Source organism: Choloepus didactylus, chromosome 2, assembly GCF_015220235.1.
Source record: "Choloepus didactylus isolate mChoDid1 chromosome 2, mChoDid1.pri, whole genome shotgun sequence".
NCBI classification, from domain to species: Eukaryota; Metazoa; Chordata; class Mammalia; order Pilosa; family Megalonychidae; genus Choloepus; species Choloepus didactylus.
This window is the reverse complement of record NC_051308.1, coordinates 230,501,102-230,517,736: the sequence shown is the minus strand read 5'-3', so window position 1 is coordinate 230,517,736 and position 16,635 is coordinate 230,501,102. Positions and strand designations below refer to the sequence as shown.

Here is a 16,635-nt window from a genome sequence, read left to right as displayed (position 1 = left end):
TCCTTATGGCTTTCCCAATCCCATTGTCACCCCTCATAAGCTACATTTTTATACAACTGTCTTCGAGATTCATGGGTTCTGGGTTGTAGTTTGATAGTTTCAGGTATCCACCACCAGCTACCCCAATTCTTTGGAACCTAAAAAGGGTTGTCTAAAGTGTGCGTAAGAGTGCCCACCAGAGTGACCTCTTGGCTCCTTTTGGAATCTCTCTGCCACTGAAGCTTATTTCATTTCCTTTCACATCCCCCTTTTGGTCAAGAAGATGTTCTCCGTCCCACGATGCCGGGTCTACATTCCTCCCTGGGAGTCATATTCCATGTTGCCAGGGAGATTCACTCCCCTGGGTGTCTGATCCCACGTAGGGGGGAGGGCAGTGCCCAATCTATTTTTGAACATTTTCCTTACATCAGAAAGAATCAGAATTAGAATAAAAAGTAAAAATAAAAAATGAACACCCAAATCACCCCCCATCCCACCCTATTTTTCATTTAGGTTTTGTCTCCATTATTCTACTTATCCATCCATACACTGGATAAAGGGAGTGTGACCAAAGGTTTTATTATTATTGTTATTTGATTTTTTAATGCAATTTTATTGAGATATAATCACATAACATACTATCATTCAAAGTGTACAATCAGTTGTTAACAGTATTGTCATATAGTTGTGCATTTATCACCACAATCAAAGTTTGAACATTTTCATCATCCAAAAGATAAAATAAAGATTAAAATAAAGAAGAACATCCCAAACATCCCATTCCCTTTCTCCCCTCCATTGTTCATTTACTTTTTTTTTTTTTTTTTTTTTTTTTTTGGCAATTTATTTTTGACAAGTCTGCAAAGTCCACTCAATTGGGAAAGAATAATCTCTTCAACACATGGTACTAGGATAACTGAATATCCATATGCCAAAAAAAAAAAAATTAAGAATGAGGACCCCTCTCTCACACCATACACAAAAATTAACTCAAAATGGATCAAAGACCTAAATATAAAAACCAGGGCTATCAAACTATAGGGAAACATCTTCAGGATCTTGTGTTAGACAATGGTTTTGTAGACTTTACACTTAAACCACAAGTACCAAAAGAAAAAAAAAATAGTTAAATGGGACCTCATCAAAATTAAAAACTTTTCTGCATCCAAGGGTTTATCATGAAAGTGAAAAAAGAACCTACTCAATGGGAGAAAATGTTTGGAAGCTACATATCCAATAAGGGTTTAATAGCCAGCATATATAAAGAAATCCTATAACTCAACAATAAAAAGATAAACAACTCAATTAAAAAATGAGCAAAAGACTTGAATAGACATTTCTCCAAAGGCGATACACAAATGGCCAAAAACCACATGAAAAGATGCTCAATATCATTAGCTGCTAGGGACATGCAAATCAGAACCACAATGAGATACCATCTCATGTCAATGAGAATGGCTACCAGTTAAAAACAAGAAAATTATAAAGTGTTGGGGAGGATGGATCCACAGGAGTTTAACAATCACACTGTCACCCCTTGTAAGCTACACTGTTATACAATTGCCAAGAGTCAAGTCTACTGGGTTGGAGTTTGGTAGTTTCAGGTATTTACTTCTAGCTATTTCAATACATTAAAACCTCAGATGTGTTATCTATATAGTGCATAAGAATGTCCACCAGAGTGACCTCTTGACTCCATTTGAAATCTCTCAGCCACTGAAGCTTTATTTCATTTCATTTTGCATCCCCCTTTTGGTCAAGAAGATGTTCTCAATCCCGCAATGCTGGGTCCAGATTCATCCCCAGGAATCATATCCTGCGTTGCCAGGGAGATTTACACCCCTGGGAGTCAGGTCCCACATAGTGGGGAGACACCTCCAAAATTTTGCATGCAAAGACTTACACTGAAAATATTCTTGGAAAGATACTCAACCAAGAAGTGCAGAGTCTCTGCTGGAGGGAGAGTAAGCCATTCCCTTTCGCTTCCCCTAGATCAAGGTAGAAGAAAAGACCACGGCAAACATTTCATTGGGGCTTTATTTATAAAGGCATTTCAGAGCCTTTCTTTCCTTTTCCTTTTTTTTTTTTTATATATCCAAACCGTATACCATTTTTATTTTGATAGTTCATGTATAAATCTTTAACGAACTTTCATGGCTTAGCCAAAACGAAGGCAGGTGGACACTATTTTAGTTTGACTGCACTGACAATGAATCCCTTACATCAAATGGAAAACTGTTGACCTGTCATATCCAGCCTATTTGTGGGATATCATTCAAATGCACACACACAAAAAAAGTAGACTCGGGGTGACTAACCTAATAGATTTTGAATTAATTAACAGCAAAGGCTGTTAAAGCATAACATGGCACAAATTTCCCTAATAATGGTTTTGAAGTTGTTATAAACAAGGGATGAGTTCACTAGCTTAGATATTTGAAATACAACTTTATTCTGATTCTAAACCAAAAGGAATGGGTATGACAGTAACAAACAAGACTTCACCACTGAATATTGGGATGTGACTGCAGCAGTCTTATATTTGAAGCTCAAAAAGGAAACAACTGTGATCCAAAACAGCTAAATATGCAGGTCCAAAAAATGAAGGTTTTTTTTTTTAACTGCCACATTCACTCCGAAGCCCATTCATCTCCTTCAGCATCCCAAAGATTAAGCACATGTTCTGCTTAGCTGTATAATAAAGTGGCAAACACGCTGCACCACTGACATCACAGGACGGTTGCCTATAAAACTAGACTTCTAACGCTGGGCTCCAGCTTCACTTTCTCACAGGCCGTCATCCACATCCGGCAGAGCAGTTGTCTGAGCAACCTCTAAGTCATGTTCATACTGTGCTGCCAAAGCCGGGTCCATGCCAACCTCCGGTGGGGCAAGAGCAGGCATGGCCACAAGCTCCAAGTTAGGGTCTCCAATCAGTTTTCCAGCAAGCCAAAGGAAAGGCTTTTCAAAGTTGTAGTTGCTTTTGGCAGAAATGTCATAGTACTGAAGATTCTTCTTTCGATGGAGGACAATGGATTTTGCCCTAACTTTCCTGTCCTTAATATCCACTTTGTTGCCACACAACACGATAGGGATGTTTTCACACACTCGTACCAGATCTCTATGCCAGTTAGGCACATTCTTGTAAGCAACTCTTGATGTTACATCAAACATTATAATGGCACGCTGGGCTTGGATGTAATAGCCATCTCTCAGGCCACCGAATTTCTCCTGACCAGCCACATCCCACACGTTGAATTTAATAGGCCCTCTGTTGGTATGGAACACAAAGGGGTGGACCTCCACGCCCAAGGTGGCTACATACTCCTCAAATTCATCAGTCAAATGACGTTTCACAAATGTAGTTTTTCCAGTACCACCATCGCCAACCAATGCAAGTTTAAACTGACCTTGGGGTTCTCCTTGGGCAGCCATCGTGATGGTTCTTCCAGAAGCGTCTCCGTCCCCCGTCTGACTGACTAGAACCTTTCTTTTGAAGCACAAAAGCAATCACTGAAGAGTCACCCAATGCCATCTTTACTTCAGCAGACCTTGAAGGGTAACTAGAAAGGAAGAAACTCTTCCTACTTAGCAATAAACGGTGCTTACGCCAAGACAAGGGACAAAAACATGTTGCTAATTATAAAATTGTTAAGGTCATTTTTCTTTCCTCACTATGATTTCAACCTGTGCTTCCCAAAGTTTGGTCCATGAATAATTTTCAGTCCATGGTGAGTTAAGTACAGAGACTGAGAGTGTTTAGAAACTTTAAAGACATGCGGCAGTTAAGTCAAATAATACGACATCTGGGTTTGTATTTTGTATGTTTTTTCTGTTACAAAAGTAGTGGTCTGAGACGGATTTGGGAAACATAAAAAAAGATCTGGTCCTTCAACAGGGATAGTTTGAGAAGCACTGAATTAGAGCAAGTCCAGCAAACGTTTTCTGTAAAGGGTCAGATAGGAAATATTTCAGGCTTTATCGGCCACATGTTCTCCATTGGAGCTACTCGACTCAGCTGTTTAGTGTGAAACTAGCCGCAGAGAACTGTGGTTACATTCCAATCAAACTATACTTACTGGCACTAAAATTTGAGTTAAATATCATTTTCATGTGTCACGAAATATTATCATTCTTTTGCTTTTCTCAACCATTAAAAGATGTAAACACCATTCTTAGCTTGCCAGCTATACAAAAAGCAGGCTGTTGTCACCAGTCCCTGGGTTAAACTACATTGTCTCTGAGATTTAGTACCTGCCTTTGGAAGAGGAGTGTTTGTATGTGTTTGACGATGCTCACTTTTTTTGAATAGGAAATGCCTTCATAGGCTTAAAAAAATATCAAACAATTAGAAATTTCTGCATTGAGAAATCTTCTCATCCCGTCTGTGATCACCCCAATTTCCTGCCAGCCTCATTCCTGACAGGTAATCATTTTTATGAACCTCTGGTGTGTTCTTTCAGTGTTTATGAAATTATTAGCAAATACATATTCACATTTCCTCCCTTTCCTACATAAATGTAGAACATTGTTTATATACTGTTGTCTGCCTGGTTTTTCCCACTTACCTCTAAACCTGAAGATCTCTCTGTATCAGAACAGAGAAACTTCCCTCATTAAACAGCTACATTGTATACCATTGTGTGGATATACCATTTGTTTTGGTTTGCTAAAGCTGACACAATGCAATATACAAGAAATGTTTGGCTTTTAACAAGGGGGTTTAAGTTAATAAACTTAGAAGTTTACAATTCTGAGGCCATGAAAATGTTCAAATCAAGGCATCATTGGGACGATACCTTCTTCTTGAAGAATGGCTGCTGGTGATCTGGGACTCCTCTGTCCCTTGGGAAGGCACATGGCGATGTCTGCTGGTCTCTCCCTTCACTCCTGGCTTTCGTTGTTTCCAGCTTCTGGCTTCAGTGGCTTCCTCTCTGAACTTCTGCATGTTTCTCTCTTTTAGCTTCTGTCTCTCTTGCTTCTCTGGGTTTTTTTTCTGTATAGTCTCCCTCTCTTTTATCCTTTCATAAAGGATTCCAGTAAGAGAATTAAGACCCACCTTGCATGAGGAGGGTTGTATCTCAACTGAAATAACCTAATCAGAAGATCCCACCTGCAATAGGTCTGCACCCACAGGAGTGGATTAGCTGATCTTTTCTGAATGCAATCTTTTCTGGGGTACATACGGCTTTAAACCATCACACCTTTGTTTATTTAACTTACTAGTCCCTCTACATGGACATGTGGTTTATTTCCACCAAAATCAGAACAATGATGCAATGAACAAACTTGCTCGCTCTGTGTGTGTGTGTGTGTGTGTGTGTGTGTGTGTGTGAGTGTGTGTGCATGCATAGGGTAAATTTCCAGAAGTGGGCTTGTGAGTTAAAGGATAAATATATTTATAATTTTGATGGCTCCAGTTTGCCCTCTGTGGGCAGACAGCCAGTTTCCCCCTTGCGACCTCTCCAACAGAGGAGAGGATTTTTGAGTTTTTTATCCATTGTAATTGATAAAAATGGTATCTCAGAGGGGTTTTAATTTGTGCTTCTCTTATCATAAATGAAAACAAATGTGATCAGGACTGCCTCCTGCAAATGAAGCTTCTTTGCACAACATTGGAAAAGGAGCCCATTCTGGGAAGATAAATTACAAAAAGTACCACCTCTGGGTGAGAGCAGAGCTGCTGGGCTGTGCATGGGCTGAAGCTCACTCCCCCCTGTGTCCCTTCCATGGGTGCTATTGTGGGGCTCCGCACCCAGCTTATAGTGATTAGTAAAGAAACAGGTGGGCCTGTAGCTGGTTCCAGAGGAACCCTGGGTGACAGGAGAAGCAGCAGCCACACAAAGGCAGGACCAGCTACACAATTTGGGGCCCTAGTGCCAAATGCAAATGCAGTACCCCTTGTTTAAAAATTGTTCAGAATTTCAAGATGGCCACAGCAGAACATTAAACCAAGCCTGGGGTCCTTCTGAGCCCAGGGCCCTGTTGTCTGCACGGCTCACATGCCCCAGGAAGCTGGCACTGGGGGAGGGACCGGTAGGCTGGTGGCCAACATCACCTCGATCCCCCCTTTCTCTTCCACTAGGCTGGCAGAACAGGGAAGACATCGATGCAGGTGATGTGGAATACAGTGCCCCGGTTCATTTAGATCAATGTTTCTGTTTTCCCCCAACAGGCCAGCAGGAGCTGCTCTTGCACGGGGAAGGGGAGCTGGACAGCTTCACTGGTAATACTAATGACAGTGATCCAGAGACTCGGTCATTTAATTCATTATCTCATTTAACTCTACAACAACCAATGCAATGTTATCTCTATTTTATGGATGAGAGAACTAGGCCTTGGGAGGATAAGTAACGTGCCCCGGGTCATACATGTGTAGGTGGTGGAAGTGGGATTTGACCCAGGCAGCCTGACTTCAGAGCCTGTACTTTTAACCCCTCTACTATATTGCCGTGTAGCAGTTTGTTCTCACACTAGGGATGCACAGGATGCCTACTTCCCAGGGCCCCCATCAGTCTCCGGGGTTCTGAACACACACACACACACACACACACACACACACACACACACACACACACCTCTTCATATGTACTTCCTCACCCATAAGAGCAGATATATGCGCATGGGTACATACACACTCACACTGCTTGCCAAGGAATTGCTTTATTCAGGAGTGTAGCTGCTCCTGCTAAAGAGGATGTTGGACTTGGAGGAGACCGGTGGAGCCCCCCATGGAGAGATCAGCTGGCCGGGGATGCAGGGGGAGGGGCCAGGCACGTGTGACCCAGGCTTTGCGTCTCCTTCTGGGCGAGGATAGGAGGGTCCCCCTGGCTGACTCTAGGATGGGAGAGGGGTGTTGTTTTCATCCCCTGGGAACTTGGTCTGGGCGGGGAGGGGAATGTTGGAGAAGGAAACAGCTTTGGGCGGCGAGGCGTCCGGGCAAGAGGGGCTCTCAGCAGCGAGGGGACCGCCCTTTGCACTGCGTGTTGGAGTAGTACTGCAACTTCTTATTATAGGTTTTCAGGTTTCTTGCAAAACAGTAGGCAGCAGTCTTATCACATTGACACAGCTGACTCTTACACGAGTTCTGTTTCGCTGGAATCACAAGAAAATAAACATCAGATTGGGAGTGGGTTAATATTTTCTGACTTCTCAGAACCCTGAGGGAGAAGACACAGCCCCTGCCCTCCAGAAGCTCCTAGTGTGAGACAATCATCTATGCTGCAGATGTTTCTGACTGATAGGGATACAGAAGTCCTGTCCTTGGGAAGCCAGTAACTCCCAGTCTGATGGGACTACATAGTAGCTGAGTGGTGGGGACGCTGTTAAATGCTATCCTCACGCCATTGTCACTTCCTTCTTGCTAACTGATTTGTCTGTGTGGCAAAGTGCCCAGTCCCTGAGAATCGCTTGATTGGTATAAGCTGGTCATGATCATCCCTTTTTCCTTTGCAGTGACTGGTCTCAGGGAAGCATGTGACCCCTTCTGGTCAATGAGTCACAGGGAAAGTCTGCTGGAGGTTTCTGGGAAAGATTAATTTCCTCCCTCAAAAAAAAAAAAAAAAAAAAAAAAAATATATATATATATATATATATATATATATGCAAAGGGAACACACTTTTTGTAGTGTGAGACCACAATGCTTGGAGATGTAGCATGTGTCTTGACATCATGTGTGTGGATACTCCCAATGCAGCAGAGCAGAAGGTTAGGAAAAGGCTGGGTCCTTGGTGACATGGTTGAGAAACTCTGCCAGCTCCCCATTGCTGTCTTCCAGACTTCCTGTTATGTGAGAGTCATCCATCCCTGTTATCTAAGCCACTTTTAGTTGGGCTTCTTGTTGCTTGCAACCCAAAGCCTTCTAAAAATACATGACCCTATGGAGAGGTCATGATGTGGGAGACATAATTTCTCATCTTAATCTTAGGCTATTGGTTGAGACTCGATGCTCTCTCAAAATCCCACTCATGGATCTGCTGTCTGGGGACACTGAGTAAATCCTTCCTGCAACCACTCTGTCTCTCACCTACCTTTCAGAGTCAGCTTGTTCTACCTCTAAATTGCATCTCTACTCCTTTCCATCCTGACTGCCATTGTGTTAAGCCAAGCTTTCACCATTTCTTTTTTTTCTCACTACGGAATTAATTTTAATTGTAAAAACTTAAGCATACAGCACTACAAGAAAATTTAATTACATCAAGGCATATCCAACCATATTTTAACAATATTTTACCTGAGAAAATGTTCACAACAGAATATCAGTTGGAAAAATAATCAATCACAATAATATTTATGGTATGCACACCAGTAAATGTTCTAATTTTCAATACACACACCCACATATATGTGAGTGCCTGTGTGGGCACCATCTCTTGACTGGAATATGGTAATAGCCTTCTCACTGGTCCCCCTTTTCATCCTTTCTCCACTTACCCTGCAGCCAGAATGAGTCCTCTGAAATGCAAATCTGATCATGTCACTCCTTTGCTTAATAACTCCCTATGGCTTTAGGCCTGGCTTGATCTAGCTCCTCTCAATCCCTCCAGCATCATCTCTTATCACCTCTTCCCCATCATTTCCATTCAGCAACACAGAATGGCTTTCAGCTCCCCTGAGCACACCCCCATGCATTTGGCCATGTGTCCCCTCTTCTTAGAATAGTCTGCACAGCTTTAAGTCTCAGTTTAGATGTCCCCATCTCAGGAGCCTTCCTTGAGCCTCAGGCTGTGTTAAGCAGCTCTGCTTTTTTTCTAATTCCTTCCTTACTTCTTGCTGTGTTTTCACTTTCTTTACTTCCCCCTCGACTATGAGCTTCTTGCGGCTGAAAGAGTGTCCCTTTGTATCTCTCACTCTGGTGCCCAGCACAGTACCCGGCACAGGGGGCACTCAGCCAAAGGAAGAAAGGAAATTGGGTAGAGTTGTAGGACTTGTTCTTACCACAGACGATCGTGCCCCTTTGGTAGCTAAACTTGTAGTCCAGAAGCTTGGTGCCACACCCACGTTTCTCCAGACGCCGATAGCAGCAGTCGTGTTGAGCACAGCACCTGTGATGAGGACATCCAACCGCGGCTTCTTCCCCAGCTCAAGGGGGCCCGGGGCCCCGTGGCTCTCACCTCCTTAACACTGGGCAGAGACTCCCGGCTTTGGAGTTTCCAACAAGCTGGCTCCTTACTAGCTGGGACCTCCTGGGGCTGTGTGCTGATGACATCAGCAGTGCCCTTGCAGTTCCTGCACTGGCCGTGGCCAGAAGTGAGGAGAAGGAAGGGAGGGCTGGGGTGGCCTCACCGATCCGTCGCGTCCTTGGGGGATCCTTTGCCGCCAAGGCCGCAGTGGCAACCGTAGAAACCATAACTGGTCGCGGCTTCCTTTCCCGTCACAGATTTGATCATTTTCCGGAAATCCAGCAAACTCCCATGGACCTGCAGCAGGCCTGGAAGGAAATCAGCCTGTGTCCTTCCTTTCTGCCTCTCTCTTCTGCTTCCCTTACCCCATTCGTCTCTATCCCCCACCCACTGAAAGAGGCCCTGGTGCAATGGGAGGGAAAATCAGGGGTGGGGTGCTCCCTTCCCTGGGCTGTCCCCTGGGGGTCAGAGATCAGGGTCAGCTCTTACCAAAGGCCACTATCACTGCCAACAGCAGGAGGCTCTTCATATTGAGAGTTCTGCAGGGGAGAAACATGGATGGACTGGCCCAGACGCCTCTCCCAGAGGTCCCAGCTCTCTTCCTGTTCCCCTGCTCCCCTGCTCACATTGGACTACCCTGGACAACAGACCTTGCAGAGGAGACCCCAGTCATGCTCTTCAATCCAGGCTAAGTCCAGGACACAAAGTGTATAAGGAGTGACCTCCAGTCATATGCACACACACACACACACACACACTCACACTCACACTCCTGACTCTTCCCATCTCTGTTGGATGGTTTTGCACATAACCAGACCCTCAGATCCCCCAGACTGTCCACCTGATACACTAATGAGACCTTCTAAGCTCCTTATCAAATGGAGAGTTCCTGGTTGGGACCAGGTTCCTCCCAGCAAACTGGGGTCTTTCCCAGGTCAGAGGCCACATCTCTCCCATCAGACATGCCTTGTGTGTCCCCTCGCTGAATTTAATTAAGGCTTGAGAATTCCATCAGTGGAGTTCAATCCCCCAAATTTTTCTCCAGAACTAAAGGATCATCCTTTCTTTGCAAGACTTTCCAACCCCTTACACATGTGTGCACACACATACATGCTCACTCTTGAACTCCCACAGCAGTGCAAACCTCCTCTCATACAATATATTCACATACTCACACCACACACTTGTGTCCATAGTCCTCTTGTACACATACCAAATCATGCTCGGGCACATGTATGCCCACCCCCACACCCATATGCACACATATGCACGACACAGACACTCTCAAAGGCAGTGAGGCAGCAGTAACTCATACTCCTGATAGGCATTAATTTCTGGGTATTTACCTCTCAGAGGATGTCGGGGTTGATATCTCTAAGTGACTGTCATACTTTCTGAACTCCAGGTCCCCTTAAATAGCTGCTCTCTCTGGGAGGTTAGGGCTTGGTGAGGGATGGGGATGGGGTGTGGCCTGTTGGTGGACTCATGATTTTGCATGTCTAGGCCTCTGGTAAATCCCCTTTTCGTTTCCTCATCAGTTGGCAGGGCAAAGCTGAGGATGGAAAAAAACTTACATGCCATTAGCAGATGCCAGAATAAGTTTCAGGTCCCAAGGACTTGGCTCCTGACTGAGTAAATACAATGAATTGGCTCTAGGTGTGACTTCCAGTCACCAACCAGCACCCACCTCCAGGAATAGGCAGGGGCCTTGTTGCAGGCAGGGGCCTTGTTGCAGGCTGTGGACCTGTTTGCACGGCCAGTGGGACTGTTGACCGAGTGAGGATTGCTCTTTTCTTCTGCTAAACATGGCATTTGGGAATAGGTAAGAGTACATTTAGTGTCATTCATTCATCCATTCATCCAATCAGTCATTCACAAGAAGTGCCTACCAAGCTTCTATGAAGTTCCAGGACCTGAGCAAGCCCCTGTGGTGTATTCCCCAGTCCTGCCATGGGGTCCCCACCATTCGGCAGGGAAAGGGGTATGAGTTTAGGAAAACACGTATATAATTTTCAAACCTCACTGGAAATTGCAGGCAAACTAAAGTTCAAAGCATAATAAAATGCCTAGATAAAGTTATTTGTTAAACTTTCAAAACAAAAATGCGGAAAAATCGTAACTACCCTTCAAAGCAATTAAATTAATGAGGATTCCAATTATTGGCGCCCTCTAGCAATATACAGCCACTCAATTCAAAATATCAGCAATAGTGTAAAAATGCTATATATATATCCAGATACATTTAGCAACTATATCCATGAAGTTGACTGGAAAGACTTGGAATAGTAAACAAGATAACTCTAGAAAAGATAACAGTATCTGTAGTGATAAAAATGGATTTTACATTTCCATCTCTGTACCGTAATGTTTATTCCCAGTCTCTATACTGTTTAAACCAGTGCTTTAAAAGAATCACATGAAAAGTTGGTCTCAAGTCTATACAGTAAAAGAAAAGTAATAAAGTATGCACAGAAATTCAAAATCTGTGCTACCTGTGTTGACCTCATCCGAAACCTTCAAAAAATATTCAAAAGAATAAAAGCTTTCTCATCTCTCTTATGTGATAAGCAATGAAACCTGCCTTTCTGTGACCTGCCTGTGGCCACAGCAAGTCTTCTCATCTAACCCAGGCTGGGCCTTTGCCCAAGGCCTGGGGCTGCTGCTTTCAGCCCCCACACTGGAGGGCTGCGGGCCTGCAGGGAGGCATTTTTATATCGCCACTGGCTTCTGGCTATGAACAGAGTGAGTTCTGATTCTTCCCTTCCGATCCATCACTGTGTGGAAGGAGCTGGAGGCAGGGCGACATCGTTTAACTTGCTCACTTCCATTTGCTAGTATGGTAGCTTCTTGGCTGAAAATGGCGCCGGGCATGCTTGGTCAAATGGTCACTCCTCGTGAACCGCCAGTCACACATGGGGCAGGCGAATTTTCTCTCGCTCATGTGGGCTTGCAGGTGTCTGGACAGTTCACCAGAACAGGTAAAACATCTTTCACAACCTTTCCAGCTGTAGCTAAAATGCTTTTCTTCTGTGTGTGTTCTCATGTGAGTCTTCAGATGAGAACTTCTAAAGTATGTGTTGCCACCTCCTGGGTAGCTACAGTTATGACTTCTCATCCTTGATGACCTGAGGAGTGACTTTGGCCACAGAAGGGGAAATCTCTGGAGGCTTGAGCGAGAGTCTGGTGCCATTTGGGCTCACTGCTGGAGGCTGGGGGTTCTGGACAATGGGCTGGGGTACAACAAACATGAACGTGCCTTTGAGCATCCGAGTGCCCATGATCACAACAGGTGGGCAGACGGCCGGCAGCTGACTGGGTGGAGTGCTCAAGGACTGCTGTCACAACACAACTGTTCGCACGGAGGAGAGCCATCTGGCAGATGGAAGGCATGGGCGGCACTGCCCCTGTTGACACTGCAGGTGGAGGGAACACCAGCCTTTGTTGTGGAGACATGGGAGCTGGTGGAGACCTACAGATGACTGATTTGGAGGAAGGCACAGCAAAGTCATAAAGTGCGGCACTTGCCTTTTCATCTACATCTGCCACAGTGTTTCTCTCACATTTGGATCTGTTTGATGGCACAGCTGTACATGGTATGTTTTCTTTTGAAGCCTCAACATTTAGGTGGGTTCTTCTGTGGAAAGAACTGTATTGATAGTTGAAGATGCTGGCTGCTTTCACCGGGCAGAATCAGTGGTTACATAGCTGGGTATCAGCTGTATGACGAGTCACACTTGTTGCCTGAGACTTGGGGAGTTTGGGGGGAGGTACTGGGCTCTTATCTTCCTCTTTGAAAGGTGCAATGTGAGGCTTGGAAGTTTCTGAGAATGATTTGAAGTGTCTAGTAGATGGCTCTGGTGCCATCAGATTTGACACTTGAGAGGGTTCAAAGTCAGAGGGACTATTAGTTGGAGTCAAACAAAATGCTGGGACTGTATGAAAATCACGTGCACCAGAAAGCAGGATTCTTTTCCTCCAACATATTGGGCACTGGCATAACAGGTCTGTTTTCAATGTATTTCTTATAATCAGGCTTTCAACGGCAGCTCATTGATATAAGTGCTTCCACAGTTTCAAGACCACTTTTCTCCCCAGTTTTGTTCCAGGAATAAACACTCTCCTTTGACCTTTCAGAAATCATTTCCCTTCTTTCCTCTGCAGCCTGCTAGAGAGAAGAGCCGAAGTTGTGCATGGTTGGCTGCCTGGCCACTGGCGGCTAGCTGGACCATTGCTTTTTGCTAAATAGTTTGGCTATTGGAACATTGTTGTTTCTACAAGAGGCAGATCCACCTCCTCCTCCATGTGTCCTGGTGGCACTTGCCTCTAGCGTCGTCTGCAGGCTTTAGGAGTGCTCCAACACTCAAGGACTCTGGCCATACCAGATGCTGGCTCTCCTTTTCCCATCATTACAGGATTTTTTCAGGTATTCGAAGTCCGCGGTTGTCCAGTCTCCTTCATTCAAGGAATATTTATTGAGGGCCTACTCTATGTCAAGGACTAATGCAATCTTGGAGTAATACATCAGTGAACAAAGCAAAACTCCTCACTCTTGCAGAGCTTAGTTTTTAGTGGAGAGAGACAGACAATATTCAAAAGACATAAATTATAAAGCATGCTAGATGGTGACAAATGCTAAAAGGAAAGAAGCAATAAAGATAAAGGGGCAGCAGGAGAATACATGTGTGAGGTGTGGGTACAATGTAAATAGGATGAATGTATGTGCTCAGAAAAGTTTTCTTAAATTATTAATAATGAAAAGAATCAACATATTGATAGTAGATATTTTCAGATGTCAGGCTTGTGGTTGAAAATTTACCAATAGTTTCTGTTTTCTGATTTTTCCTTTTTAAAAAATGTTTTTATTTTGGAGTAATTTTACATTTGGAAAAATTATGGACACCAGGAAATTGACATTGATACTCACTATTAACTAATCTACACCTTGTTGAGTTTCACCAGTTTTCCCATTAATGCCCTTTTTTCTGGTCCAGGATCCAGTATAGGATCCCATATGGCATGTAGTTTCCATGTCTTCTTAGTCTCCTTTAATATATGGTGTTAACCTGATCACTCAGTTAAGGTGGTGTCTGTAGGTTTCTCCCCTGTAAAGTTACTCATTTTTCTTTTGTAATTAAGAGTGTCTTGTAGGAGAGACTTTAAGACCAAGCAAATATCCAGTCTGTCATCATACTTCTGCTTCCTAATCATAGCATCAATCGATGGTTCTTGCCTGCAAAAATTATTACTGATATTCGCCTAATGGTGATTTTCTATTTCCTTCATTCCTTCTACACTTATTAATATGAATTCTGCTGCTGATATGAGCTGTTCCTTGTATTTATTTATTCATTTATGTATATCAGTAGGAACTCATCGATATTCATTTTCATCTATGGCTTATAATCCAATACTATGATTATTTTTCTGCTCAAATTGTTCCAGCTTCGCCCAGGGAGAGCTCCTTAAAGTCAGCACCTGTGTCATTTTGACATGTCCTCACCATTTTTTTTAGCACTTCCATGGAATCAGCCATTTCTCCAAGAAGCCCAGGTTATTTTTATTTGACAACAGGATATAGAAACCAAGATCTGGGAACTGGATTTCCTTATGGTTATTGGGATGTCATTGCTTCTGGGCATTCTTAGCAGTCAAAATCTGTGTGTGTGCGTGTGTGTGTGTGTGTATTTCTGTATTTACCTATCTGTATACATACATCAAGAGTCCATACAGATTTCACAGGACTTATTCTAACCTTCCCCCTTCCCTTATTTATAACATTTTTTTCTTATAGGAGTTTCATTTTTCACTATATATTTATCTACTTGTTTGATTTTAGTTTACAGATCAATTAGTTTTGGAACTGCTGGCCCTTATCTCTGTGGGAAACAAGTTCACTAACTAGAGTACAGTATTGGTGCACATGCTTTTTACCTTTAACCTACGACATCCTGCCAAAATACTGTTTGCCAGAGTTACTTAGGTTAGGTCTTTTGTTCCCCTACCCCCTTCAGTGTGGTTGCAGTATTCATTTGTAATGTAATTTTATTTGACTTGTGATTTTCTTCCATTTTGGGTGGCCCCTGTCTCCTGGCTTTTAATTATTTATTTTAGTAGGAGAAACATCCTGGTTCTAAGAGAGCTGTGTGAAAGACACACTCAGCAAAGTGTTGCACCCCCTCATGCCTCCTGTCTTATCCTCATTCTCCCCACCTCACTCCCACCCACCCATTCATGAGCTGTATTCCTTATCTACCATTGTGGGACAAGTTGGCACAAACTTAGCAACTTAAAACATCATACGTTTCTTATCTCACAAGGCTGCAACCAAGGTGTTGGCCAGGCCAAGTTCTCGTGCGGAGACCGAAGTCCTCTTCTACGCTCGTTCAGGTTGTTGGCAGATTTCCGTTCCTCGTGACTGCAAGGCTGAGATTCCAAGAGGCTGCCTCTCCATCGCAGTTCACAACGTCGCTTCTTCGAGGCCGGTGGGAGAATCTCCCGCCCCAGTCTACTAAGATGGAGTGCTATATGATGTAATGTAATCACATCACCTTTGCCAAAGTCTGTTGGTTAGAAGCTGGTCACAGGTTCTGCCCAAAGTCAAGGGCAAGGGATCATACCAGGGCGTGACTCATTGGAGGTCACCCCACATATGTCTGTCATGGTAGCTGTTTTAGTTTCCTAGGCTGCTCAAAGCAACTACCATGAAATGGGTTGGGTTAAATGATGGGGATTTATTCACGATGGTTTTGAGGCTGGAGAAATGTCCAAATCAAGGCATCATCAAGGCGATGCTTTCTTCCCAAAGACAGGCTGCCAGGAACCCTTGGCTCCTCTGTCACTTAGTGGCATCTGTTGGTCTCTCCGTTCCCTTCCGGTTTCATTGATTTCAGCTTCTTGCTTCTCTCTCTCTCTCTCTCCCTCTCTCTCTCTGAATTTCATTCTTTTAAAAAGACCTCAGTAATATGATTAAGATCCATCCTGACTGAGGTCTTACTCACCTTAACTGAAGTAACCTCATCAAAATGTCCTATTTGCAATGGGTTTACATGCACAGGAATGGATTAGATTTAAGACCGTGTTTTTCTGGGGTACATACAGTTTCAAACCACCATAGTAGTCAATGTCATTAGTTTCTGGTTTATTCTTTCTGTAATCCTTTTGCATAAATGAGTAGATATATGTATATTATCTTTTATCCTCTTCTTTACTGCAGGAAGGGTAGCATAACATAGGTATTTTTGCATTTGGCTTTTTTTACCTAAATGCATATCCTAGAAATCACTTCATATCAGTACATAGAGATCTTCCTCATTCTGTTTTTTTTTTTTTAACAGCTGCATAGTACTTCACTGTGTGATTGTACCATACTTTTTCCAGTCATTCTCCTCTGGATGGGAATTTAGGTTGTTTCCACTATTTTGCAATTACAGATAATGCTTCAGTAAACAACCTTGTGTATATATTTTCATACTATTGCAGTTGAATCTTCTGAGTAGATATCCAGAGTGGGATTTGTGGGTCGAAAGGTAAATA

The 16,635-nt window shown here is 43.5% G+C and overlaps 2 protein-coding genes and 1 pseudogene across 4 annotated transcripts in view; all 3 read right to left on the bottom strand.

Annotated features, from left to right (window-relative positions):
* Positions 1-2,766: 2,766 nt before the first annotated feature.
* LOC119520638 (GTP-binding nuclear protein Ran-like) lies at positions 2,767-3,414 on the bottom strand. The gene has a single exon (XM_037818637.1). The coding sequence runs from the start codon at positions 3,412-3,414 to the stop codon at positions 2,767-2,769; it is 648 nt and encodes a 215-aa protein (XP_037674565.1).
* Positions 3,415-6,626: 3,212 nt separating this feature from the next.
* Positions 6,627-16,635, bottom strand: part of PLA2G2A (phospholipase A2 group IIA) — a 28,354-nt gene continuing 18,345 nt past the window's right edge. Inside the window, exons 1-5 of one of the 3 annotated variants that reach the window (XM_037818614.1) lie at positions 10,449-10,475; positions 9,592-9,641; positions 9,266-9,410; positions 8,918-9,024; positions 6,627-7,074 (exon numbers count right to left, since the gene is read on the bottom strand). In XM_037818614.1, coding sequence (XP_037674542.1) covers positions 6,932-7,074; positions 8,918-9,024; positions 9,266-9,410; positions 9,592-9,631 — 435 coding nt within the window. In that variant the 5' untranslated portion in view covers positions 9,632-9,641; positions 10,449-10,475 and the 3' untranslated portion in view covers positions 6,627-6,931. Of the gene's footprint in view, positions 7,075-8,917; positions 9,025-9,265; positions 9,411-9,591; positions 9,661-10,448; positions 10,476-16,635 lie in introns of those variants that run through there. The other 2 variants (XM_037818625.1, XM_037818605.1) reach the window with 2 other exon arrangements.
* LOC119520622 lies at positions 11,874-13,294 on the bottom strand (annotated as a pseudogene).